Source organism: Rana temporaria, chromosome 7 (assembly GCF_905171775.1).
Source record: "Rana temporaria chromosome 7, aRanTem1.1, whole genome shotgun sequence".
Lineage (NCBI taxonomy): Eukaryota > Metazoa > Chordata > Amphibia > Anura > Ranidae > Rana > Rana temporaria.
The window spans coordinates 94,998,873-95,025,105 of record NC_053495.1 but is presented as its reverse complement, the minus strand read 5'-3'; the positions used below and the strand labels follow the sequence as shown (position 1 = coordinate 95,025,105).

At 43.8% G+C, this 26,233-nt stretch overlaps 1 protein-coding gene across 9 annotated transcripts in view; it reads right to left on the bottom strand.

Annotated features, from left to right (window-relative positions):
• Positions 1-26,233, bottom strand: part of RBFOX2 (RNA binding fox-1 homolog 2) — a 204,114-nt gene that overhangs the window by 86,788 nt on the left and 91,093 nt on the right. For all 9 annotated transcript variants that reach the window (XM_040359679.1, XM_040359681.1, XM_040359680.1 and 6 more), the window contains one exon: positions 732-956. In XM_040359679.1, the coding sequence (XP_040215613.1) occupies positions 732-956 (225 nt within the window). Of the gene's footprint in view, positions 1-731; positions 957-26,233 lie in introns of those variants that run through there.

Here is a 26,233-nt window from a genome sequence, read left to right as displayed (position 1 = left end):
ACCTCACAAATGCGCTTCTGGAAGAATGGTCACACACTCCCATAAACACTCCTAAACCTTGTGGACAGCCTTCCCAAAAGAGTTGAAGCTGTTATAGCTGCAAAGGGTGGGCCAACAAAATACTGAACCCTACAGACTCAAATGCCATTAAAGTTCATGTGCGTGTTAAGGCAGGCGTCCCAAAACTTTTTACAATAGCGTGTGTGAGTGAGTGAGTATATATATATATATATATATATATTATATATATATATATATATATATATATATATATATAAATAAAATGTGTCACACACATCTCTCCCCCTCACATTATATATATAATAAAATAGGTCCACTGGTGTGAAAGGGGCCAAAGACTAGTTTCAGAACTTCCAGCATACGACTAGAGTCTCTAATGTATGAGGGAAGCCGGAAAACAATGGGTTGGAGAAAATATAATCAATGTAGATAGACAAACCGCTAATGAAACTGTTGGTGCTGGCGACTATAGGTCTCCCTTGGGGATTGGTTAGAGACTTTTGCACCTTCGGGAGATAGTAAAAGTATACTGGAAGAAGCAGAAACTTTTTTTTTCGTTCAGCCCACTGTGTGTACCATGCATTACACAGAAAAATTTCAAACTATAAAATGTCATACACTCAAGCCAGATCGTTTCCTGATCCGAAATAACGTGCATACTGCTGTGGACAGCAGTAAAAATAATAAAAAAAGGAGGTACATTCACACACCGTGTTGGAAGCACTAGCTGTGCTGGTGGCTGGGGTGTTCAGCTCTGCGTGAGTCTGCCCTCCTCCATAGAGCGGAAGTCCGAGATCAGTGGATGAAGCGGCATACTCCTGTGTGTGTTGGTTTCCGTAATCTGTAGACAAACCATTTTGGGGCGGTGGAGGAAAAGGAATAGCAGCAAATGGTTGAACCATGGTGTCAGGAGTGGCTGTCGGCTCCTGGTTACCCTAAAAGAAATCATAAAATTAGATTAAAAAAAACACAATCAAGAACACAAACTTTAAAAAAGTTAACACTTTAAACATGTAAATTTACCAATTGCAATACTCATGTTACCCTTTACTTGGTTACAAGTTGGCCACACTAAAAACCTGTTGAGTAGAATACCAAAAAAAAAAAAAAAGGCAATTCTACTTTTACATGGCCGATTTTGTGTCCTATAAACACTCGATCAGAAAAGAAAATATATCATAGAACTCCAAGCCGCAGCAACTTTTCTTAAGCTGCCCATACATGGATTGAAATTCCAAGAAAAATAGAAATGGAAGGCGCGTGCACACCTAGTGCATTACCAGAGATAATTTAATAAGACATTTTTCTGTAAAAGTGGATACTCACAAAATGCATTAGCTGTACCCCGTGTTCTGTGCATGTCCATTCACTGTGTTTATGGCCTTTTGTCAGTTGCATTTTGTGAGTATCCACTTTTACACAAACATTTCTCATTATTAAATCACCTCTGGTAATGCACTAGGTGTGCGCCTTCCATTTCTGTTTTTCTTGGAGTTTCTTTCGGATTACCCCATCTAAAGAAGGCAGCATCCACCTAGCTTTGGGATACCATATATACCTTTCTTTCACACCATCATTTTATTTGATATCTGTTACGTCACACCTCGGAAGACCCATTAGCGCTGGAAGTGACTGTTTTGTATTTCTATGGATTGAAATTAAGTTGATTCAACAGGGACTGGGGGAATTTCGATCCATAGGGCCACCATGGTTGAACAGACGTCTATCTACCATCTCTACTATACAACCTCCCTGTTGAAAAAAGGCACTCAATCAGCACTGCAGGCAATAGAATGCATCTCTGACCTGTGTATTCCAATTCCAGGGGGAGTCTCCCTGCTGTCAAAATACAATGACACAGTGGGGAGTATTCCCCTATGCACCTTGAATGTGTGAATTGGGTCAGTTTTTGACTTTCAACCTGCTGGCTGAATGAAAAAAAAAAATCTGGACTCATCTATGACCAGCCTTACTCACTGAATATCAGGGGGTCACCTCTGACCAGTTCCAGATCAAATAGCCTTTTTCAGCATAGAAATGGACAGGTGACCATTGCTATTATCTAATAGAAACCAGTCAGTGTATTTCTTTTTGGTGCTGTGTCTTTTGGTGAGACACTTCAACCAGGACAGGAATATATGGGAAAGGTTTGAAACTTTGACATTTTATTGCCATCTCTGCACTTCCAGTTTGAGGAAATACCATATTCTCACCATTACAGAGTGTTACAGCAAGAGTGACCAGAAGGTTCAAAGAAAGATTTGATTCGCTAGGGAATCTCACTCAATAATAATTGGATAATTTCCAAGTGTGTGACTATCAAGGGCTGGGTGAATTTCAGAACCTGGTATGCCAGGATTTTATACAAGCATGACTATTGGTTTTGAAGATTTAAAAAAGAGAACACACAAACTTTCAGTGGCCTAACTTATATAAAAAGAACGAGAAAAAAAACAAAAAAAACAAGACGAACTGGAAGGAATGTGCGAATGTGTTAACAGAACTTTAGCGTTGCAACATCTGGAAATGATTGGAGAAGCAGTGATCCACCCTTGGCTTTAAGTGGGAGTAGATAAAAAAATAAAAATGCTTTAACTGTATTTCCAGAGATGGACAAATGAGATGAGCTGGCAAAAAATGGGAAAAACAGATGCAATGTGGTGGTGGGAGGAGGGGGTTAAAACAGTACGAGTACAGAGGGTTACAATTTGAAAATGCATTGTATAAAAAAGAAAAGATTTTTCAAAGTTCTATTAAAAAATGCGGTCTGTTTTGCAGTGCTACACAATGGTAGTGTTTTACTGATCCTTCTCACAATGCAAGTCTATAGTTGGCCACACCGTGGAAAATTCACAAACCGATACAAAATTTCAAGGGTACACAGAAAACTGCCTTCAAATATTCCTTTAAATGGCAATACACATTCACTGTGCCTGGGGTTATCTGGCTCATTTCTACATGCCCAAGTTGCTGGGAGTGTGGAAAGATATAGCTGAACTGCCACTCCTAAATCTCCAAGGCTGAATGAACTTGGAGTACCCAGGTGCTTGTTCTTCTAGGTCAGTGGTTCTCGACTCCTGTCCTCAGGAGCCACTAACAGGCCAGGTTTGCAAGATAACTGAAATACATCACAGGTGATATCATTTGCTGCTCAGTGATTGCAGTATTTTAGTCTGCATCTCCCCAAGGTAATACATAAAACCTGGCCTGTTAGTGGGTCCTGAGGACATGAGTTGAGAACCACTGTTCTAAGTGGTTCACAGCCCCTGTGTCCCAGTGACAGAGCCCATTAAGGCCCCCTTCACATGGGCGCTCAGTCTGTGTTTTTCATTCATTTGTTGATGGTTGAAAACCAGACATCAATGCATCTATGGAAAAATGAATGTAAATTGATGATCTATTTACATTCGTTCACATCTGCTTCTGTCAACATCAGTGTTTTTTAGAACGGATCAAAGCCCTATTTTTCTTCCGTAAAAAAACCCACAAAAAAACACGGAAGACGAATAAACTGATCTGATAAAACAAACGGAACGCCAGTGTGAAAGGGGCCTAATGCAGTACAGCAGGGACTCAAGTCCCTGGATCTGAATGGACATTCCGGTCTTACCGCATAAAGAGCATCTCTCACTGCCTGTACTTTTACAGAATGATCGGCAGTGATGGTAATAAAATATAACATATAAAAAAAAAACAAAAAAAAAGTCGATACTGTAAAATCTACATAACAGAATTAAAATTTGCAAATCTCAAACCCATATTTTATTCACAAAAATCTACATAATATTGTACCTGTACTGTCCCCCTATAGATTAAAAGTGCTGCATAAACGGTTGGCACTATAAATCCTGAAGAACCACAACTTCTGTTGGGTCATAGCCCTGTCTGTGACCCCATTGGGGCAGATGTTCCTTAACTTCCAGTCCAAGAAACAAGGTATAACCAGGGCACAAGGAACAAAGTGTAATGCTAGGTACACGAGCTGAAAATCTGCCAAAAAAAACTGTCGGTTTGGCAGTCACCAGCTAACTATCGGTTGTGTGTACATCTGCTCATCCATCACTGGAAAACCATCAGCCAATCAGCATCTGATCAGCACTGGCAGCAAACATTCGTAGACTTAAAAACCTCTTCTATTTTGGCTGCGCGGTAAACCTACATTGGAATTGAGCACTTAACACCCATTTCTCAGATGGCAACAAAACCCATTACAAAGGGTTCAACCCTTCCCAGCTCTATCTAAAAAAAAAATAAAAAAAAAATCATATCTCGCTAGATATGGCAATCATTTATATAAAGACAAATGATCCTGATTTTTTTTTTTTTTGCCTCCAACTTACAGGACTTGTTTAGAATGAAGTAGTAGTATTAATAGAAATTCCCAAAAGTGTGCCTGTTTAGGCGAAAGGCCCATAATGTGAAATGACTGTAAAAGTAAAGTATTGGAAGTGGGACATCTTGACCATATACCGGTATGTGTATGTTTTGGTATTCTTCCATGGAAAATTTCAAATATACATGACACCCAAGAGAAGGCGAATGGATATACGGTTGACTATGTCCTTTGTCCATAACAAATTGTGTGGCAAGGTGTCTTCCTGTATCTTTTCATGACTCCTCAAAGTTGAGGGGCTTTCAAAAAGGTCTTGTCTGCTTCAAAGTAATAAAGAACAAACATTTCTCAGAAATCTCTACAAAAGCTATAGATGTATTATCACTAGGGTTGTCCCGATACCGATACTAGTATCGGTATCGGGACCGATACTGAGCATTTGCGCGAGTACTTGTACTCGCGCAAATGCTCCCGATGCTTCCCCCCCCCCCCCCGCCGCCGCCGCCGCCGCGAGCGGGTGGAGAGGGGGCGGAGAGCGGGCGGAGCAGAGCAATCCTCAGGTATGGAGGAGAGGAGACCTGCTGCCGCCGCCGCCGCTGCCTAGTCCCCAAAGTGAAAGCCAAGCCCCCCTCGCCGCTGCTGTCTAGTTGATCAGCGCGGGGAACATACAGCTTTCATTTGAATAGCTGTGTGTTCCCCGCGCGCCTCGTCATGTATAGCCCCTCCCCCTTGTCCGGGCACTTTGATAGACATATCACCCCGTCCCAGGATTGGACGGGTGATATGTCTATCAAAGTGCCCGGACAAGGGGGAGTGCTTATACATGACGAGGCGCGCGGGGAACACACAGCTATTCAAATGAAAGCTGTATGTTCCCCGCGCTGATCAACTAGATGTCGGCAGCGGCGAGGGGGGCTTGGCTTTCACTTTAGTTTGACTTTGCACATTTACCCCGCGATATACAGAGGGACACTGACAGCCAGAGGGAGAGGAGTGATGTCACCGGGGTTAGCTCCCTCCCCCCATCCCCGTACACACCGCGCCGTCCCGCGGCTTAACCCCTCACCTCCCGGCCCCGATCATCACTTCTCTTCTCATGGATGGCTCCGGGACTTGTAGTACGGGGATATCCCCTCCCCCACTGGGTCCAGCCAGAAAGTTACAGTGTGTGTAATCCCCCAAAAGTCCACTGCACAGCATCGGTCCCTGGATGGGGGGCGCTGTTCCCGGTCAGAGCTCGTCCTCTGATAGGATGACAACACTCACCATCTATATTGAGGAGCAGGAAATGTGTTATCACTACAGACCCCCCCCATGTATAATATAAGGAGGAGGGGAGGTGTGTGTTGTGTAGAGATGGCAGGGGGAAGTCATTACCCAGAGGAGAGGATCAACACTCAGAAATCAACAGGTCCTCTTCTCAGACACATAGAAAGAGAGAGAGAGAAAGCAATGTGTACTTCTATGGCTGATCACACTGAGCCCCCACTAGTGTAGTCCATTCCATCCACACTGAGCCCCACTAGGCTTCATTTAGGGACAAGGCTGCATTTAAAAAAAAAAGTATCGGTATTCGGTATCGGCGAGTACATGAAAAAAAGTATCGGTACTTGTACTCGGTCCTAAAAAAGTGGTATCGGGACAACCCTAATTATCACCATTACCCACTATATAGCTAAAATTCTAACACTGCAATGGTCCATAAGAAGTACACAGCTGAAAAATCTTGAATTTGTATAAAAACATGAAATGTTTATGAACAATGCATAGATGAAAATACGTAAAGGACATTTGGTTGCATAATGAGAAAGCCTAGCACTGCCTAGTTTTATAGTTGGCTATAAAAGTCAAAAAGGTTATTTGTAACATTTAATGCATTCTCTGAATAAAAAATAAAAAGCCCAGCTCAAGAGCGTGCCCACCCTCACCCCCTACCGCTCCTGTTCCGAGTGTTCCCATAGCAAGCCAGAAGCTAACCCTTTGCACAGAGCAGGCAATCATAGCATGCTGATTATTAAAATAAAAAATTAAAGCTTTACAGACGCTTAAATTTTCTACTTAAACATGTCGCCGCCTCTATTTGAAAGGGAGGGGGAAGGCATCCTCTCTGATACATTTAAGTGTAGTAAAGTGCAATAGCTATAAATGAGATTGAGAGCTATGAAGTCTAGCTAAATGCTTTACCTCCTTTTTTACATTAAAATACATATGTGTCAGTTATATTTTTGCTTCACATGTTTTATCTCCTTTTTAATACATTACAAGACTTGGCTTGCTTTGGCAGCTGCTGCTTGGCATTCAATGGTGCTGCCAAGTTTATGGTTAACCATGTCCTGATCCAAGTTAAAAGACCAAAGTCCCCAGACCACTGCCATCTCAATTTAGAAATAAGGCCCACACCATTCATTCTGAACATTAGACTGCAGTGGACTTTAGGGCCGAAACTAATCGATTAAGAAAACAGTTGTCTATTTTTATAATCATACAGAATGCATTATTTGTCTACATATCAGGAAAGTGCAGCACGCCGCCCATACATGTCAGTAAGTGCTTGTGAATGTGAGAGGAGCAATGCCTCTTCGGATATGCAGTAATGGGCAGAAAGGAATTCTAAAGTCAGAATTATTTTTTACCTTGCTTTAGGGGCAATCTATACTAAAAACTTTGCAGCTTGCTATTGGGGCACTCTGAAGGCAGGAGGAGCCAGAAGCGTCAGTGCGGGACCCTAGAGGAGGAGAATCAGGGCTGCCCTATGCAAAACTAACGCACAGAGCCGCTAAATATAACATGTTTGTTTAACCGCGTGCCAACCAGCTGCCATCATTACTGCGGCAGGTCGGCTCGTTCCCATGGACCGTCGTAGCTGTACGTCGGTCCCTTTAAGCGGTAAAGCAGGCGCGCCCGCTGCACAGCAGGGGTGCAGATGCTTGTGACCAGTGGTCGCCGGCCATGAGCAATCACGGGTACGAAAGGAAGAACAGGGACGTGTGTAAACACATCTCCCCGTTCTGCCTAGTGACACCGTCACTGATCGTGTTCCCTGTCATCGGTAACAACGATCAGTTACAGTAAGAATTACTTCCTAGGGAACACTTAACCCCTACAGCGCCACCTAGTGGTTAACCCCTTCACTGCCAGTGTAATTTTTACAGTAATCAGTGCATTTTTATAGCACCGATCGCTGTAAAAATGACAATAGTCCCAAAATGGTGTCAAAAGTCTCCGATGTGTCCGCCATGTCGCAGTCACGATAAAAATCGCTGATTGCCACCATTACTAGTAAAAAAATAATTACTAAAAATGACATAAAACTATCCCCAATTTTGCAGACGCTATAACTTTTGCGCAAACCGATCAATAAACACTTATTGCGATTTTTTTTACCAAAAATATGTAGAAGAATACGTATCGGCCTAAACTTAGAAAAAATATGTTTTTATATATATTTTTGGGGGATATTATAGCAAAAAGTAAAAAATATTGCATTTTTAAATTGTCGCTCTATTTTTGTTTATAGCGCAAAAAGTAAAAACACGGAGGTGATCAAATCTCACCAAAAGAAAGCTCAATTTGGGGGGGAAAGACTGTGCAATTGTTGGTTAAAACGACAGTGCCGAATCTCAAAAAGTGGCTCAGTCTTTTAGCAACAAAATGGTCCAGGGGTGAAGTGGTTAAGCAGTATTATGCATTATATTTAAAATATCCATGAGAGTTGCAGCTCTCTTCCACCCTTCATATAGCTTCATGTCTGACTCCTAAATAAAATGCCCATATGTTCTTCTGGAGACAGATATATATATATAAAATCTTTTATTACTTTCGCCGTTTCAGAGTAGTATAAAATAATCCCTTATAATAGCGATTATCTGCCATTTTTGTACTATAAAGGGCTCTTTTTTTCTTTTTTAATCCCATGATGACAGGCAATACAAATAAAAAAAGCATGCTGCTGCTACCAATCGTCTTGGGCCTGGTTCACACATGTGTTTTTTGGTGCTTTTTACACAAACGCTACAGTTCATTTAACATGGTTTCTTAGGAGACATGCTCACACCTATGGAAAGGGTCAAGTACTTTTTTCAACACAAAACAGTGATTTTTTGGTTCAATAGACTTCAAATGGAGAAGCTGCAGAAAAGCATATAGTGCATTTTTGCAGCAATTTGCGTTTTAATCTGCCCAAAAACAAATTGGGCAAAAAAAATAAACAAAACATAAAAAAAAGCAAATCGCAGCAAAATCACATGTATAAAAATGCAAAAAGCACAGCAAAACAGATCAAAAGCAAACTGCATTAGGTGTGAACCGAGCCTTACGCTGGCCATACACGTATCCATTTTTGGACTAGAATATTTATATGAAAAATGTTTGTACATTCGCTGAAAGAATGTGGTTTGAAAATTTCACTTAACAGTTTTGAAATGAATGTAATTTCTGAATGAAAACCACATACACTGTCTGAAAATTCCTTTGACCAAGAAGTTTTCCATTCTGCTTCTTTGAATTTTCCCATCACTGGTCAAAAAAGTTCAAAGGACCTGGCCAGTTTTTGCAATTCGGCACTGCGTCGCTTTAACTGACAATTGCGCGGTCGTGTGACATGGCTTCCAAACAAAATTGGCGTCCTTTTATTACCACAAATAGAGCTTTCTTTTGGTGGTATTTGATCCCCTCTTTGGTTTTTATTTTTTGCGCTATAAACAAAAATAGAGCGACAATTTTTTTGCTATAATACATATCCCCCCAAAAATATATAAAAAAAAAAATTTCCTCAGTTTAGGCCGATACGTATTCTACCCATTTTTGGTAAAAAAAAAAAAAAAAAAAAAAACGCAAGAAGCGTTATCGATTGGTTTGCGCAAAATTTATAGTGATTACAAAATAGGGGATAGTTTTATTGCATTTTTATTAATAATTTTTTTTTTTTTTTTACTACTAATGGTGGCGATCAGCGATTTTTTTCGTGACCGCGACATTATGGCGGACACATCGGACAATTTTGACACATTTTTGGGACAATTGTCATTTTCACAACAACAAATGCTATATAAATGCATTGTTTACTGTGAAAATTACAATTGCAGTTTGGGAGTTAACCACTAGGGGGCGCTGAAGGGGTTAAGTGTGACCTCATATGTGTGTCTAACTGTAGGGGGTCGGGGCTGGACGTCATTGATTGTGTTTCCCTATATCAGGGAACACACGATCAATGACAGCGCCACAGTGAAGAACGGGGAAGCTGTGTTTACACACAGCTCTCCTCGTTCTTCAGCTCCGGGGACCGATCGCAGGACTCCAGCAGCGATCGGTTCCGCGGTCCCCCGGAGCTTCGGACCGGGTCGCGCGCGCCCGTACAGGTACGGGCTTGTGCCCAGCCGTGCCATTCTGCCGATGTATATGTGCAGGAGGCGGTCCCTACGTGGTTAAGACAGACGTTGTTTTTTGTATGGCCAGCATATAATATATTACAGTTATTTTTCTTCTTTAACCACTTCCCTACCGGCCCATAGTAAAATGACGTCCACAAAGAACTTCTGCCGTTCAGAGTGGACGTCATATGACGTCCTGGGCTTTCCGGGTGGATATCTGAATGATGCCTGCAGCTAAGAGGCATCATTCAGATATCCTTCTAAACTGCCGGCGATTCTGCACAACGTAAGAACGATCATAGCGGCGGTTCCGCCGCTAGATCGTTCTTACAGGCGGCGGGAGGGGACATCCCCCCCCTCCCGCCGCCATCCGGTGCTTCTCCGGGCTCTCCCGTGCCATCGGGGGCCCGGAGAACGAATCGTCCGGCGCTCGCAGGAAGCATAGAGATGACTGGTGACCAGATGGTCACCAGTCATCTCTATGACCGTCGGAGGACCCGGGCGCGATGTGATGACGTCACGCCCGGGTCCCGTAAGTAAACAAAGCCGCGATTGCGGCTGCTAAGCAACCACAAGCATGAGATCGGTGAATTTTTTTTCACCGATTTCATGCTTTCCAGCCTGGAGGAGAGATGTGCGGTCTTATTGACCCCGCATCTCTCCATAAAGAGTACCTGTCACACACATTCCTATTACAAGGGATGTTTACATTCCTTGTAATAGGAATAAAAGTGATAAAAAAAAAAAAAAAATTAAAAAAAAAAGTGTAAAAAAGAAATAAATATATATAAAAAAAAAAAGAAATAAAAATTTATTTTTTTAACGCCCCTGTCCCCGGTAGCTTGCGCGCAGAAGCGAACGCACACGCAAGTCCCGCCGACATATGTAAACGCCGTTTAAACCACATATGTGAGGTATCGCCGCGTGCGTTAGAGTGCCAGCAACAATTCTAGCACTAGATCTCCTCTGTAAATCTAAACTGGTAACCTGTAAAAAAATTCAAATCGTTGCCTATGGAGATTTTTAAGTACCGAAGTTTGGCGCCATTCCATGAGTGTGCGCAATTTTAAAGCGTGACATGTTAGGTATCTATTTACTCGGTGTAACATCATATTTCATATTTTACAAAAAAATTGGGCTAACTTTACTGTTTTTAAATTTTTTTAATTCATGAAACAATTTTTTTCCCAAAAAAAGGCGTTTGAAAAATTATTGCGCAAATACCGTGCAAGATAAAAGGTTTCAATGACCGTCGTTTTATTCCCTAGGGTGTCTGCTAAAAAAAACATATATAATGTTCGGGGGTTCTGCGTAATTTTCTAGCAAAAAAATTATGATTTGTACATGTAGGAGAGAAGTGCCAGAATAGGCCCGGTATGGATGGGTGTATAACTGCCCGGTATGGAAGAGGTTAAAAAGAAAATTGGATCTCTGAGTCTGATATTTACCAGATTCAACCTCTAAGTCCACGTTCACATCGGGCCCATTTAAATGCGATTTAAAATGTGATTTAAATGCGATATCAAATTCCAAATCTGAAATTAATTACCGGCAATGTTCGATGGGGTGCAACGCTAACTTTGTTCTTGCACTACTTTTGGCGACTTCGGAGGCAATTTCAATAGACATCTGTGCATGACCCCCAAAGTCGGACTGAAATACCAGTTTGAAATTGTGTGAGTTCAGCTGAACCCACACAATGTCAACCGGAATTCAGTGTTAACCCAGGCTAATGGTATATACCGTATATCTCTTCTGTCCAAAAAAAAAAAACGCATGTAAACGAAAGGTTCTGAAAAAAAGACAAAACGTTTTTTTTTTTAACATGCTGCATTTTTTAACATCGTTTTAAACTGTCGTTTTTCGGGTTGTAAAAAATGATCGTGTTTGGGCTAAAACGACATGAAAAAACCCGCGCATGCTCAGAAGTTATGAGATGGGAGAGCTCGTTCTAGTAAAAATACCGTTCTTAATGGAGTAAGCACATTCATCACGCTGTAACAGACAGAAAAGCGCGAATCATCTTTTACTAACAAGGAATCAGCTAAAGCAGCCCCAAGCGTGGCGTCATCCGCATGGAACTTCCCCTTTATAGTGCCGTCGTACGTGTTGTACGTCACCACGCTTTGCTAGAGCATTTTTAAAAAACAATGGTGTGTGGGCAACGTTGTTTTAATGATGAAGTTGGAAAAACTTCGTTTTTCTACATGCCGAAAAACATAGGTTTTTTTTCATGCCAAAAAAATATCGTTTGTACGCGGCATTAGTGCATTGAAAGGAGATAAAAAAAAAAACCATTGCATGTATATATTATATGTACCCCCTCTTATCTGTACAGCAGCCCCTCAGCTCCATTTCATCCATCAATGTTGCACAAGAGCCCCGGCTGTCCAGGGACGCTCCCTCATTAGCGGAGACAGCAGCGGGTGAGCCAATGAGGAGAAAAAGGGGACAGAGTTCGAGCCACGGCTCCATGTCTGGACACACAGCAGCGGCTCAGGTGCCCCCAATAGTAAGCTGCTGCTGTGGGGGCACTTGGCAGGCTGGAGGGGCCAGGAGAGGCAGAGGACCAAAGAAGGAGGATCTGGGCTACTCTGTGCAAAGACACTGCACAGAGCAGGCAAGTATAACATGTTTGTTATTTTTAAACAAAACAAGTGATTTAATATCACTTTAATGAATTAAAAATGATCGCTCATCCATCTGATCACAAAAGAGACAGCTAAACTTTCCACTAAAGTCATAGTCCCTTCATAGATTTATTTTACATGAACATGTAACACAACCTTAGGATGTTTAAAAGCAAGCCAGAAGGGCAAAATACTTACCAGATCCAGTTCAAAGCTGGTACCTCCACGGATCATTACAGAAAAATGAAGGCCATCACTGCTGACTAGGGTTGTCCCAATACCGATACTAGTATTTGCGCAAGTACTTGTACTCGCACAAATGTTCCCGATGCCTGAACCGATACCTGGTTGGCGGGCAGACTCAGTGGGCGGGCAGCGCCAGTAGGCGGATCGGGCAGAGTTAGTAGGGGGAGTAGGCGGTTAGCCTCAGTGGGCGAAGTCAGCGAACCAGAGAGCGAGTCCTCACCGGAAGTGTAGCTAGGTAAGCTGGCAGGGTGCAGGGCGTAGCCGCATCAGGTGACCGGACAGTCACATTCGGTCGCCGTCAGCTTGGACATCCGGACGCCCATCTTTGGCACACCCTGCAATTGACCATAGTAAGCCAGCAGCTGGCATCTTGTTACACCCAGCCTATATAGTTTGGGCTGGGTGTAACAAGATGTCTGCTGATACTTACCAAGTGTACCAAGATGGGCACTGCAGCATAGCATTTCAAAATACTTTCCTTGTCATTTATTGCTGCATTTCAGTGCCAGGCCATCAGTCAGCGCCACCTATCAGTGCCCATCAGTCAAACTGTCACGTGGCATTAAAAGTATTGGTAATCGGTATCGGCAAGCACATGAAAAAAAATAAAAGTATCGGTACTGGTACTTGTCTTAAAAAAAGAGATTTTTAATACAGCTTACCTGTAAAATCTTTTTCTTGGAGTACATCACGGGACACAGAGCGGCATTCATTACTATATGGGTTATATGGAGTACCTTCAGGTGTAGACACTGGCAATCTTCAAACAGGAAATGCCCCTCCCTATATAACCCCCTCCCATAGGAGGAGTACCTCAGTTTTGTAGCAAGCAGTATGCCTCCCAAAATGGTCCTCAAAAGAGGGGTGGGAGCTCTGTGTCCCGTGATGTACTCCAAGAAAAAGATTTTACAGGTAAGCTGTATTAAAAATCTCTTTTTCTTTATCGTTACATCACGGGACACAGAGCGGCATTCATTACTATATGGGATGTCCCAAAGCAATGCTTACAATGAGGGGAGGGAGAACATCTCCAAGACAAAAGGATTTAATTTAGAGATATACTCAAATCATAATAAATCCAACTTATTTGAGAAAAATAATCTTAAATTTTAAATTTAACTCAAAAAAAGAGGAGCCCCCGGAATCCGAGGGTCTCAAACTGCAGCCTGCAGCACTGCCTGCCCGAAGGCAGTATCAGTATTCCTTCTTACGTCCAACTTGTAGAATTTTGTAAACGTGTGGACAGAAGACCAGGTTGCCGCCTTGCAAACTTGAGCCATAGAGATCTGGTGGTGTGCTGCCCAGGAGGCGCCCATGGCTCTAGTAGAATGAGCCTTTAATGATACTGGAGGAGGCAACCCTTTCAAGCCGTAGGCCTGAGTGATTAATTGCTTAATCCACCTAGAAATGGTGGACTTTGCAGCTGCCTGCCCCTTCTTGGGCCCATCCGGTAGAATGAACAGCACATCTGTCTTCCGGATCTTCTTTGTAGCTTTAAGATAGGCCTTCATGGCCCTGACAATATCCAAGGTATGCAGCAACCCTTCCTTTCTGGAAGTAGGTTTAGGGAAGAAGGATGGTAATACCAAATCCTGGTTCAAATGAAAACTGGATATGACCTTCGGAAGGAAGGAAGGATGAGGGCGGAGAACGACCCTGTCCTTATGAAAAACAAGATATGGTTCCTTACAGGATAAGGCTGCCAGCTCCGAAACTCTTCTTGCGGAAACTATGGCAACCAAAAATACTAACTTCCTTGTCAGTAGAACCAAAGGAATATCAGCCAACGGCTCAAACGGTTGTTTCTGTAAACTTGACAGAACAAGATTTAAATCCCACGGACAAAGCGGGGATTTAACTGGAGGTCTAATACGTAAGACCCCTTGAAGGAAGGTTTTAACCAGCGAGTGGGTGGCCAGCGGCCGCTGAAACCACACTGACAGAGCAGAAATCTGTCCTTTGATTGTGCTTAATGCCAATCCTTTATCCACTCCTAGCTGGAGAAAACTTAATACTCTATCGATGGTAAATTTGCGAGAAAGCCATCGCTTGGACTCACACCAGCCTACATAGGCCTTCCAGACCCTGTAATAAATCACCCTAGAGACCGGTTTCCTGGCTCTGATTAGGGTAGAGATTACTTTCTGAGACAGACCTCTACCCCTGAGAATCAGGGATTCAGCTTCCAGGCCGTCAAATTTAGATGCCGTAAGGCAGGGTGGAGGATCGGACCTTGCGATAGCAGGTCTGGCCGTAGAGGAAGAGTCCAAGGGTCTCCCACTACCATCCTTAAGATTAGTGAGTACCATGCCCTTCTGGGCCATGCTGGAGCTACCAGGATGACTGGTATGTGCTCCACCCGGATCCTGCGCAGCAGGCGGGGTAGTAACTGGAGCGGGGGAAACGCATAAAGAAGTTTGAACTGATGCCAAGGGCAAACCAACGCATCGGTTCCGCAGGCCATCGGATCCCTTGAGCGGGACATGAACCTGTCTAGTTTCTTGTTGAGTCTCGATGCCATGATATCCACGTCCGGCACTCCCCATCTTTGGCAGAGTGCTTGAAAGACTTGTGGATGCAGAGACCATTCCCCCGGCCATAGAGTCTGGCGGCTTAAGAAGTCCGCCTGAAAGTTGTCCACTCCGGGAATGAATATTGCCGATATGCAGGGCACATGAGCCTCTGCCCATAGGAGAATCAAGCTCACTTCTCTCTGAGTGGCCTGACTCCTGGTCCCCCCTTGGTGATTTATGTATGCCACTGCCGTGGCATTGTCTGATTGAATTCTCACCGGGAGCCCCTGCAATTTCGACGTCCAAGCCCTGAGGGCTAGTCGAACAGCTCTGAGCTCCAAGATGTTGATGGGTAAAAGCTTCTCTGGCTTTGTCCAAATACCTTGGCGAGTGGAACCATCCACAATCGCTCCCCAGCCCGTCAGGCTGGCGTCTGTGGTCACTATCTTCCAAGCCACTGGGCTGAAAGACCTCCCCTTCAGTAGATTCTGAGGGTCTAACCACCAACACAGACTTTGTCGGACTCTTGATGAGAGAGGCAACGGGATATCCAAGGCCTGTGGCCTTCTGCTCCATGCTGACAGGATGGCTGCCTGCAGGATGCGAGTGTGGCTCTGGGCGTATGGCACCGCCTCGAAAGTAGCCACCATCTTGCCTAGTAATCTCATACATAGGCGAATAGTCGGTTCTTTCTTGCTTAGAACCAGTAGGATTAATTCCTTGATGGCTTTGACCTTCCTCAGAGGTAGGAACACCCCTTGTTGTTCTGTGTCTAATCTCATGCCGAGATATTCCAACTGCCTTGTGGGCTGGAATGCTGACTTCTCTCGATTTAGGACCCAGCCGAACCTCTCGAGGTATTGGACCGTGAGGGCCACTGCTCGTTCCAAGCCGGGAGACGAGTGGTCTATGACTAGGAGGTCGTCCAGGTATGCTAGGATCGTGACCCCTTGGATCCTTAGCTTGGCTAGGATTGGAGCTAGAACCTTCGTGAACACCCGGGGGGCCGTAGCCAACCCGAAGGGAAGTGTCACGAATTGGAAATGACGCGAAGCCACCATAAAGCGTAGATATCTTTGATGTGGCTGATAAATTGGAACATGAAGGTAGGCATCCTTTATGTCTATGGACGCCATGAAGTCGTCCTTTTGGAGTGTGGCAGCTGCTGACCGCACGGATTCCATCCGAAATGAGCGGATTTTTAAGTATGCATTTACCATCTTTAGGTCCAAAATTGGCCTGACATCTCCATTGGGCTTTGGGATGATGAATAGGTTGGAGTAGAAACCCAGCCCCTGTTCCAGGACTGGTACCTCCACTATCACTTCCTGGGAAAGTAGATGATCTAGAGCCGACTTTAATGCGGCTCCTTTCTCCAGATCGTTTGGAATCCTCGACTCCTGGAAATGAGGAGGAGGAAACCTTAGGAATTCTAGCTTGTAGCCTGTGGCCACGGAAGACCGTACCCACTCGTCGGGAATGCTGGCTTCCCAAATCTCCGAAAAGAGTCGCAGCCTTCCCCCCACCTTCGTGGGTGGGGGCGCCCCTTCATGAGGTAGACTTGGGGGCTGGTTTTGCCGGCTTGCGAAACCACTGCCTCTTGCCCCTAACAGCCTGTCCTCTTGATCTGCTGTTGAAGCCGAAGTTTGTTCTTGCAGGAGGCCGTCGATACTGCTTGGCATTAGAGGGCCCCTGCCCAGGGGAGGACTGTCGTTTAAACGCAGGCCCCTGAACCCTCTTCTTAGTTGGCAAGAGAGTACTCTTGCCGTTTGAAATGGTCTGAATGTATTTATCTAAGTCCTCTCCGAAGAGCCGTCCTCCATGGAAGGGAAACCCTGCCAGGAGCTTCTTGCATGGGGGCTCAGCCTCCCAGCTTTTTAACCATAAGAGTCTTCTCATATGGATAAGGGATAATGATAAACGTGACGCTTGTTGGATAGAATCCTTGATTGCGTCTACCGTAAAACATATGGCTTTAGGGACATCCGAAAATTCTTCTGCCTGCTCGGCAGGAATAAGTTCAAGCATTTGTTTAAATTGATCCGATAAAGCTTGAGCGACTCCAATCGCAGCCACGGCTGGCTGTACTACTGCCCCTGCAGAAGTGAAGGAGTTCTTAAGTAGGGCTTCCAAGCGTCTATCAACTGGATCTTTGAAAACCTGTACGTTTTCTACAGGACATGTTAACGATTTGTTAACACATGAGATGGCTGCGTCTACTGCAGGAGAAGCCCATTTCTTGGAAAACTTTTCTTCCATAGGATATAAGACAGAAAATTTCTTAGGTGGAAAGAAAACCTTGTCTGGTTTGTTCCACTCTTGGAACAAGACTCCCTCTAAGAGAGGATGGATCGGAAACACAGCCCTGCTTTGAGGCGCCCTCAGTGAGCCCAAAGCTGAAACCGTCGATACCTGGAGATCTGGTACAGGCAGGTTGAATGCCTTATGGACCAAGTCCGTCAAGCCCTGAATCCACCAGCTCTCCCTCAGGGAGACTGCCCCAGACTCCTCTGTATCCGGATCTTCGATCCCTGAACCTACTTGGTCTCTGTCCAAGAGGTCGTCCAATTCCCCAGAGGAAAGGACCTCCTCTTCCGAGGGTCCGCGCACGGGTGTCGGAGATCTATTCCGCTTACTACCCCGCATGGCTGCGGCTATCATTTCTCCCATGCTTCTCCGCATCTCATTTAAAGAGGCGAGTAACACCTCTTCCGTGACCACCTTAGGGTTGGGTTGACTCGCGTCAGCTCTAGCCCCAGACCCCGATGGCCCAACGGCTCCCTGTGGGGAAAGCAGCGGCATAGCTCTATCCGAGACCTCAGACTCTGCGGGGGAATCCCCACCTTTTGTACCCTCTGATCTTGATGCCATGGTACAATACCGAGGTACACCTGCTACTTATTGGTACCTGGGACTTATAATAGTTAAATGCCCAAACACCTGTTTGGGGAATAAAAAATGTTTCCTCTACCCTAGATGACACTTTTTTTTTTTTTTTTTCAAAGAAAAACTTTTTTTTTTTTTTTTTTTTCAATCTAGGCAAGAAAAAACATTCTATCCCCCTGAGTAGTATTGCCAAAGAAAAGACTATGAGATGGAAAAGAAAACCAGCCTATTCCTAGGCTAAACCACAATCTTCTGAAGACTGTAGTATTCTTTCTGGCCACTGTGTGTCCTCAGCGCCCCGTGCTTCCCTCCAGTCCTTCCTCCCTTAAGCCAGAGAAATGAATGAGCTGTGGCATCTAAGGAAGGGCCGCCCCTTCCTTTAAACCACTGACCCGCCCTTCCCCCCCAGCTAAAACGGCGCCAAATGCGTCTATAACACGTGCACGCGCACCGCGCGCGCGCCCGCGACGGGGGGGGGGGGGGTTGGGAGGAAGGGCCTCTCTGTTCCTGCAGCCGCAGGCCTGTGAACACACGAGGAGGTCAGCGTTTTGCCTGCCTTGCAGGCATGAGGGAGAGGACTGGATAGAGCATCGCCTGGAGGCTTGCAGGTAAGCATAGCTCTCTGACACACACATACACTTGTACATAAAAGGCCCCACTCACAGCTTTTACAACACTACCAGGGAGGTCACCTTTTATGGGGAACTATAACATATAGAGCCATCCTATCTTCATGATATGTGACTGGTTTGCCAGATGCAATGCATAACCTTTAGGCATGTCCCCTGTGACCTCCCAGAAAAAACTTGCTAAGAGCCAAGCCCCGCAGGTTTTTCCCCTTACTTACCTGCTCCATGCCGCAGGACTTTGCCAAGCAAGAGGTCCAATCTTCCCCCATCTCCGTGGGGATGTCTAGACCTTCAGGCCCTGGGAACCTTCTTCTTCCATGAAGGATCCACTGTCCTGGGCCCATACAGCACCCTGGCAAACAGAAAACATTAGGCGCCCCAAAGGTTTCTAAGTTCTGGGCCCAGGGTCCAGCTCTCTTAAAAAGAAAGCATTATGGGCTATACCCCAAGGGTTTGGGGTCCGGTTACTGACCACTTTAGCGCGCAGGCTTTTTTGGACAGAACCGGTAGCTCACCTAATCCCAAGGATGCGGAGGCAAGCTAAACCATGACTAACACCTAAGACACTGGCGTAAAAAACTGAGGTACTCCTCCTATGGGAGGGGGTTATATAGGGAGGGGCATTTCCTGTTTGAAGATTGCCAGTGTCTACACCTGAAGGTACTCCATATAACCCATATAGTAATGAATGCCGCTCTGTGTCCCGTGATGTAACGATAAAGAAAAGTGGTATCGGGACAACCCTACTGCTGACGTCTAAAAATGCATTTTTCTTAGCTGAATGGCAATATTTTGAAATTGTGCTGTTCTAGGCATGCCTGAATGATGCCCTTTTGTACATCCTTACGTCATTATAGTAGTATAGTATTATGGAATTAAAGACTACCTCCAGGGCCCCCCCCCCCCACCTCCTGCAGTGGGGCTGCTTCTCCACTACAAGAATTAAATGCTTGTTTAAGACGTTTCTACTCTGGCTGCCATCGCGCTTTTCCCTTTTGCTCCAGCCTGAGGGACTGTCTCTTGGAGTCCTCATGCTCAGGGATATGGGGGCTGCAATACACTTGACATCACAGGGCACGATACCGCTGAAACATGGGCGACAAAATGCTGTGGGCAACTGTCTTACAGCCTAAAGCAGGGATCCTCAAACTACGGCCCTCCAGCTGTTGTAGAACTACACATCCCATGAGGCATTGCAACACACTGACATTCACAGACATGACTAGGCATGATGGGAATTGTAGTTCCTGAACAACTGGAGGGCCGTAGTTTGAAGACCCCTGGCCTAAAGGGAGCCACTAATAGAAATTCAAAAAAATTCTTTCTTCTCATGTCAACTAATTTTATTTGAGAACCCTTAAATTTTCACCAGATGTGCTTATTAGAATGGAATATCCTAGACATATTAAAACATTTTTTTTTTCCTAGAACCCATTACAGAAAGCAGTATGAATTTTCCTAAGAAACCCACACACGATAACTTTCCCATTATGGTCCTTTGAATTTTCTCATCACTATGGTTGAAAATTACCATCGATTTTAGCCCACCAACCAATAGAAGATCATATGATTGCAGAATTCTACATGTATATGGCCAGCTTGATTTTCAAAACGTAACATATGGAAACACCTTGCATAGGATCCTAATTTTATGAAGTCACTAGCTGTTGAGTAAACAAACTGCCTATTGTACAGCTAAGGATCAGGCTACATACATCTGGGCCCCAGTGCAAAGTCAGCTCTGCCTAATTTTAAACACTACTACAGTGCACATAGAAAGGGGAGGAGGTGGCGAGGTCTACCCTGCAGCATGAATCTGATTTTAGCGATGACGGAGGCACAGCTTGTGCCTGCACTTCAGTTTAGAAAACAAATGTCCACGGTGTCACAAATGTACTTTAAATACATGCAGCATTTTCTTTCTCCTGTCAATACTATAAACCAGAATAGTAACATAACCACAAGACATGAGTGTGATACTACAGGACCGGGCTATGACATTATTGTGGCAATAGCAAGCAGCCCCAGCAGAGAGAGCAGATATGTACAAGGCTTACAAACTAGCTTCTATAGTATAATACAATTTACCTTCCTTGACAAAATAAAAATAAGGTTTAATCTTTCAGCACCTTTGCCCCATCCTATAATTTTCCATAGCCGTCACCCTCTTCACTTTCACTGTTCTCATATGTTCCAGGTGACAGGCAGATACCCTGACCCTACCTACTGGGCACCTTCTAAATTATTCAGCAGAGAAATAAATATTTCAGGATGAAGAGAATACAAATGTGGAGAAGTAAATTGAGCTTTTCCACTCTGCTTTTTTTTCTATGTGTAGATTGTAAAAACACCCAACATATATAGTATTTAAAAAAAGAAAAAGACCTGCATTATTTGCATAAAATACTTTATCTAAGACAGTTTAACTCGAGCCAGAGACCTCTATACGAATTCATAGAGGAAAGGTTACCTTTGTGTTAAGTAGGAACTTTAGCAAAACATCCATTTAAAAATGCGCAGCTCAAGCCGGCTAACTGTAGAATGTATTCATTTGTAAATACAGGCACTGCTATACTTCTGACGCTACCATTAGAACTAGGAGAGTTCCAGATTTCATACAGAAGATCTCAATGTCCCACCCCTTCCTCTCCTTGTCCATTCACAGAATTAGGTGTATTCTGTCTACATAATACAAGGCATCTAAACACACAATACTTTAGAATGCATTTCTCTGCAGTTCCATGTGTGTTGTGGTACACTGCCATGCATTGTGGTGCCCTTCAAAAGGAATGGCACCACAAAACGCAATGCAAATATTTTTTTTCTACATTTATTCACTTGTTTCCTGGCCTAGGCCAAAATGTCCTGTCATACAGTCTTCATGGGCATTTCTTTTATGAAGGAAGGGCTAAGCACACCCTCCTGCCTGCCTGAGCTTAGAGAAGATGGATTATGGACTCCAGGAAGTAAATGCTACACGAATCCTCTGCTCTTACTCAAGATGACCGGCCACAGCTAAAAATGCTGGCGGGGGGTTGGGTGGCTGTGAGTTCAAAGTCATTTCTCAACAAAATAAAGCATTGAGACATGGATGGGCGAGTTTGATATGAATATTACAAATTAGTGTTTTCAGCTAGATACAGTTCAGTTCCGCTTTAATGCTAAAGAAGTCTTTGCATTCATTTGGATTTATCTCAACAATGACACCCTTATTTAACCCTGCTATGTACTTCTAGTACTTGAGAGGCAATGTACGGTATTGTCAAGCCTCACAGAAAGCTCTTCATCCTTGTGCAGCATTGATGTGGAACTCTGGAGAGCTCAAGATCATTTCCAGGCTGACCACAGCATGACAAAACATGTGACGACTATACAGCACACATGTGCCAGTCCGCAATGAATGCCTAAGTCAACCTGCAGCCCATTTAGCAGTCAATGCACAATTAAAGATGCAAATAATAATTCAAAAGCTCCGACGTTAAGAACATTTTCCTGCTTTAAAATCTTTAATGATTTAAAAGCTAAAAAAAGGAATACCAACATGAGTGAATACCTTTATAAACAAGTACCATCACCAGTTACATCACCAGTCCATCATGGCTCGTATGCCTGGCATTGTTGTAATAAAGCAGGGGTGCCCAACCTTTTGAAGAGCGAGGGCCACAAACAACTTGGTAACCAGTCACGGGCCACAATGAGCAGAGAGGGCGGATGACAGGTCACGGCTACTCTATAGGCCCTCCGATCCGCCCAGATGAAAGGGGACGAATTCCCTTCTGTTTTTCAGATTGGAGGTAGGCGAGCATAAACGGACATCTGTCGCTCTATAGAGGTGAATTGAGGGTCCCATTTGGTCCGGTTAATCGTGTGAAAAGTGCCCAAGACTGCTTTCACACTGATGTGCTGCGGTTTACCCACACCGCGGGTGCAGCGTAGTGCACCGGTGTCTATCCTGTGGGTTAGCTGAACTTTGCCATAGACTCCGCCTGTTGCAAAAGCCGGCGCTGTAGAGGACGCATCGGCTTATGGAGCTCTGGTCCACATCGGCTTTCTTCCTCTACCATTAGCTTCATTCACAACACTGATGCTGCGGTATGGCGCGTCGGCAACCTGCGATCTGGGCTTGCCAACCCGCCATTCCAGAGCAGGAAGTTGCGGGCCACATCAGAGGGCTCCGCGGGCCACTGGTTGGCCACCCCTGTAATAAAGCATAAATTCTAGTTTACACTATCTAAGATTTTAGTGCAGCATTGTTAGCTTCCTACAGGAAGTTGAAGGCTCACTGAATTTCTGGAAGGCCAAAATGCATTGTTGTGTACCTCCAGGCACAGCTTCTAATGTGTACAGCAAGCAGCCGCAATCCAGGATCCCAAATGCATCAGGACGGTGTCTATAATAGACACTTGCTCCGGCGCCATCTCTTTACCCATCATTCTGATATGCCATTCACAAATCACCTCAAAGAAAAGATTAGGAAATGTGTACATATTACTGCATCACTGTGCATGGAGCAACCGAAAGGGTTTTGCAACATAAACATCTTAAACACTCAAGGTAGCCAAGCCCTAATATACGCCTGAGTGCCATGTGAGTCCCAAAGTGCAACAAGCCAAGATGGAAGGATGAAATTATTCACAAGCCTGTTGTGTCACATGTCATGTGAAGCTCAAAGTATACAAGCTTCTTTGGGACCCTGTAGGCTTTAATGGAAGCACCTGAAATACACAGGTGCTCTTGTTTAAAAGAATATATAGCAAGAAAAAAAAAAAAAAAAAAAAGATTCTGCCCAGTACGACAAGGTGCTCAGAAAACAAAAGGCTCCAATTCATCTGCCTACACTCAACTTAAGCCCTGGTTCACACTGGTACGATTTGACATGTAATCGTCAGCATTTGCCGGCAACGACACCATCCCAATCGGTGCGATGTCGCATCTGCGGCGCAGCACCGATTTCAAAGAGGAGTTTCTGTACTACTTTTTGCGATTTTGGCACGCAATTTACATCGACATCTGTGCAGAAACCTGCACAGATGCCTCTAATCGCGGCCGAATTCGGGAATGACCAGCGGGAGTGAAATGGTGCGAGTTCAGCTGAACTCGCACAGCTTGCCTCCCGCAGCCCAGTGTGAACCTGGGCTAAATGTAGGGCCGAAACAACTAATCGATTATGAAATTGATCGATTACAATTTTCATAATCCAATAATCGGCTAGTAACATAATGGGGTTAAAAAAAACTAAATCGAACCCTTTATAGAAGCGGTCGTCAACCCTGTCCTCAGGGCCCACTAACATGCCAGGTTTTATGTATTACCTTGGGGAGATGCAGACTAAAATACTGCAATCCCTGAGCAGCAAATGATATCACCTGTCATGTATTTCAGTTATATTGCAAACCTGGCCTGTTAGTGGGCCCTGAGGACAGGGTTGATGATCACTGCTTTATAGTACAAAAAAGCAAATCGCTACTGTAAATATTACTTTCACTGTCCCACAGTAAAAAAATGAACCCCTTACAGTAGAGATTATTTGCTCTTTTTGTACATATTTTTGTTTTTTTTAACCCCAGTTAAGTTGCATGTTTTCCTATGGGACACGTTCACATCCATGATTTTTTTTCAGCTGCTGTGTATTTGGAAAGGGCGAGGTTTTTTTTTTGGTTCAATATACTTCAATGGAGAAGCTGCAGAAAAGCATGTAATGTGTTTTTGCGGCAATTTGTGTTTTGTAATCTTCCCAACAACAATTTTTTTTTTTTTAGGCTATTATCCGATTAATCGATTAATCAAAACAATAATCGACCAACTAATCGATTATGAAAATAATCGTTAGATGCAGCCCTAGCTAAATGTGAAAGGGGCTAAAGTGGCAGAGTGCACAGAAATAAACAAAAAAAGTATACAACCAAATGCATGTATCCATGCAGTAGCACCTAGGGAATGTAACAATGCTATTTTAATATTTACTAATATACATGACAGGTCAAGCTATAATTAGTATTACTAGTCCAGTGAGCACAATCACGTGCTTGTTTAAAGGATGTTTAGGATTACAAACAAAATTACATAACTTGCAAAAAAAAAAAAGGTTATAAACTACTTTAATGTTCTAAAAGGGATTGTTCAGATAGCCAAAAGCATTTCCTCACATTAGGTTTTTGATTAACAAGATGCTAGGAAAGAGTCTGAATTTACTGCAGCGATGCCTGTTCCTGCACATATCTTTGGTTCACATGGAAACTGTGGGTTGACAAAAAGCTGAAAAAAATAAAAAAAAAAGCACACATTTTCTCAAAGAGGATTTGTCTATTTCTGGCCATGCATGTATCTGCAGAATAAAAATCACATCTCTGCAATTATAAGATGCACTACTGGTGCCCAAATAAAAAAAGTGACAATCGACATAACTCTGCAAGTTCAAATCAATAGTGATCCCTTCAGTTGTTATAAAGCAGAGCTTATGAAGCTTAAACCCTTCCATCATCCAACACATTGCAACACTTGCACTTCAGAAAGACGATTTCACTGGAACTAGGCAGTAGAAGCCTTTATCAGACATGCACATAGCTTGATGGGTTCACTTTAAGCTGCCCTGACATATCAGATGGTGGTTACGTTTAAAAGCGGACCAATTTTCAATGCCTCTCTCCCAAAAATGGTCATGTTTACATTCACAGCAAGATAAAAATGCTGCATTAGGACTGGATGACAGAAGGCATTAGGAAAAAAAAATCCAGTCAATTGACTGCACACACATCGCTAGTCAATCCCAAACTGTGCAGTTCCCAAAGTGGCACAAGAAATTGCCAAATATGTTCTTGGCAATGTCTGGCACACGACGTGTAGGATAGTTGTTGGGACCGTCCCCAATGAAAAAATAGTCACATGATATTCTTTTGCTAGGCAAAGAAAACTTTCTTGCACAAGCTGAAAAGATCCAACTGTCTATAGAATGGTAATTACCTGTAAAATATATAATCCAAGTGCGTTTCCTTCCCTCATAATCCTGCATTATCCCACATCCCACCATGAAACAAGAGATTACAGCAGATTCTGTACACAACTGATTAACAGATTGGATTATTCTGATAAGGATTAAAAGATTTTGGCTTAATCGTGGTTACCATTAAAAGATACTCTCTCTAAAGCAGTGACGATTACCGGTTAATGCCTTCCATATACATAACTGACAAGTCAAACATTAACTTGCATTACATTTTTTTATCTAGATAACCGAGTAACCTTGAACCTGGAATTGAGAACTCTAAGGCCCCATTGCACACGAGACGCTGGTAAACTCGAGTTCAGAGGCATTTAGGCATTTTTTCCAACTGCCCCTGAACACATTTAATGTTATCCTATGTGTCCATGCACACATTCACGTTTTTTTGCGTTTTAAAGCAGTTGGGTTTAGGCTCGTTTTTTCAGAAGCAAAATTTTGGGTTCAGACGCAAACGTTTTTGCGTTTCAAAGCTTTGGGAGGGTCTACAATGTCTTTGTTATAAACGCCGATAGCCGCAAACGCAGTAAAACGCCGCTAAACGCGGCCAAACGCTGCGAAATTCGCGGCAAAGACGGGTGTTTTAAGCGCCGGTTTTTGCCTTTGAAA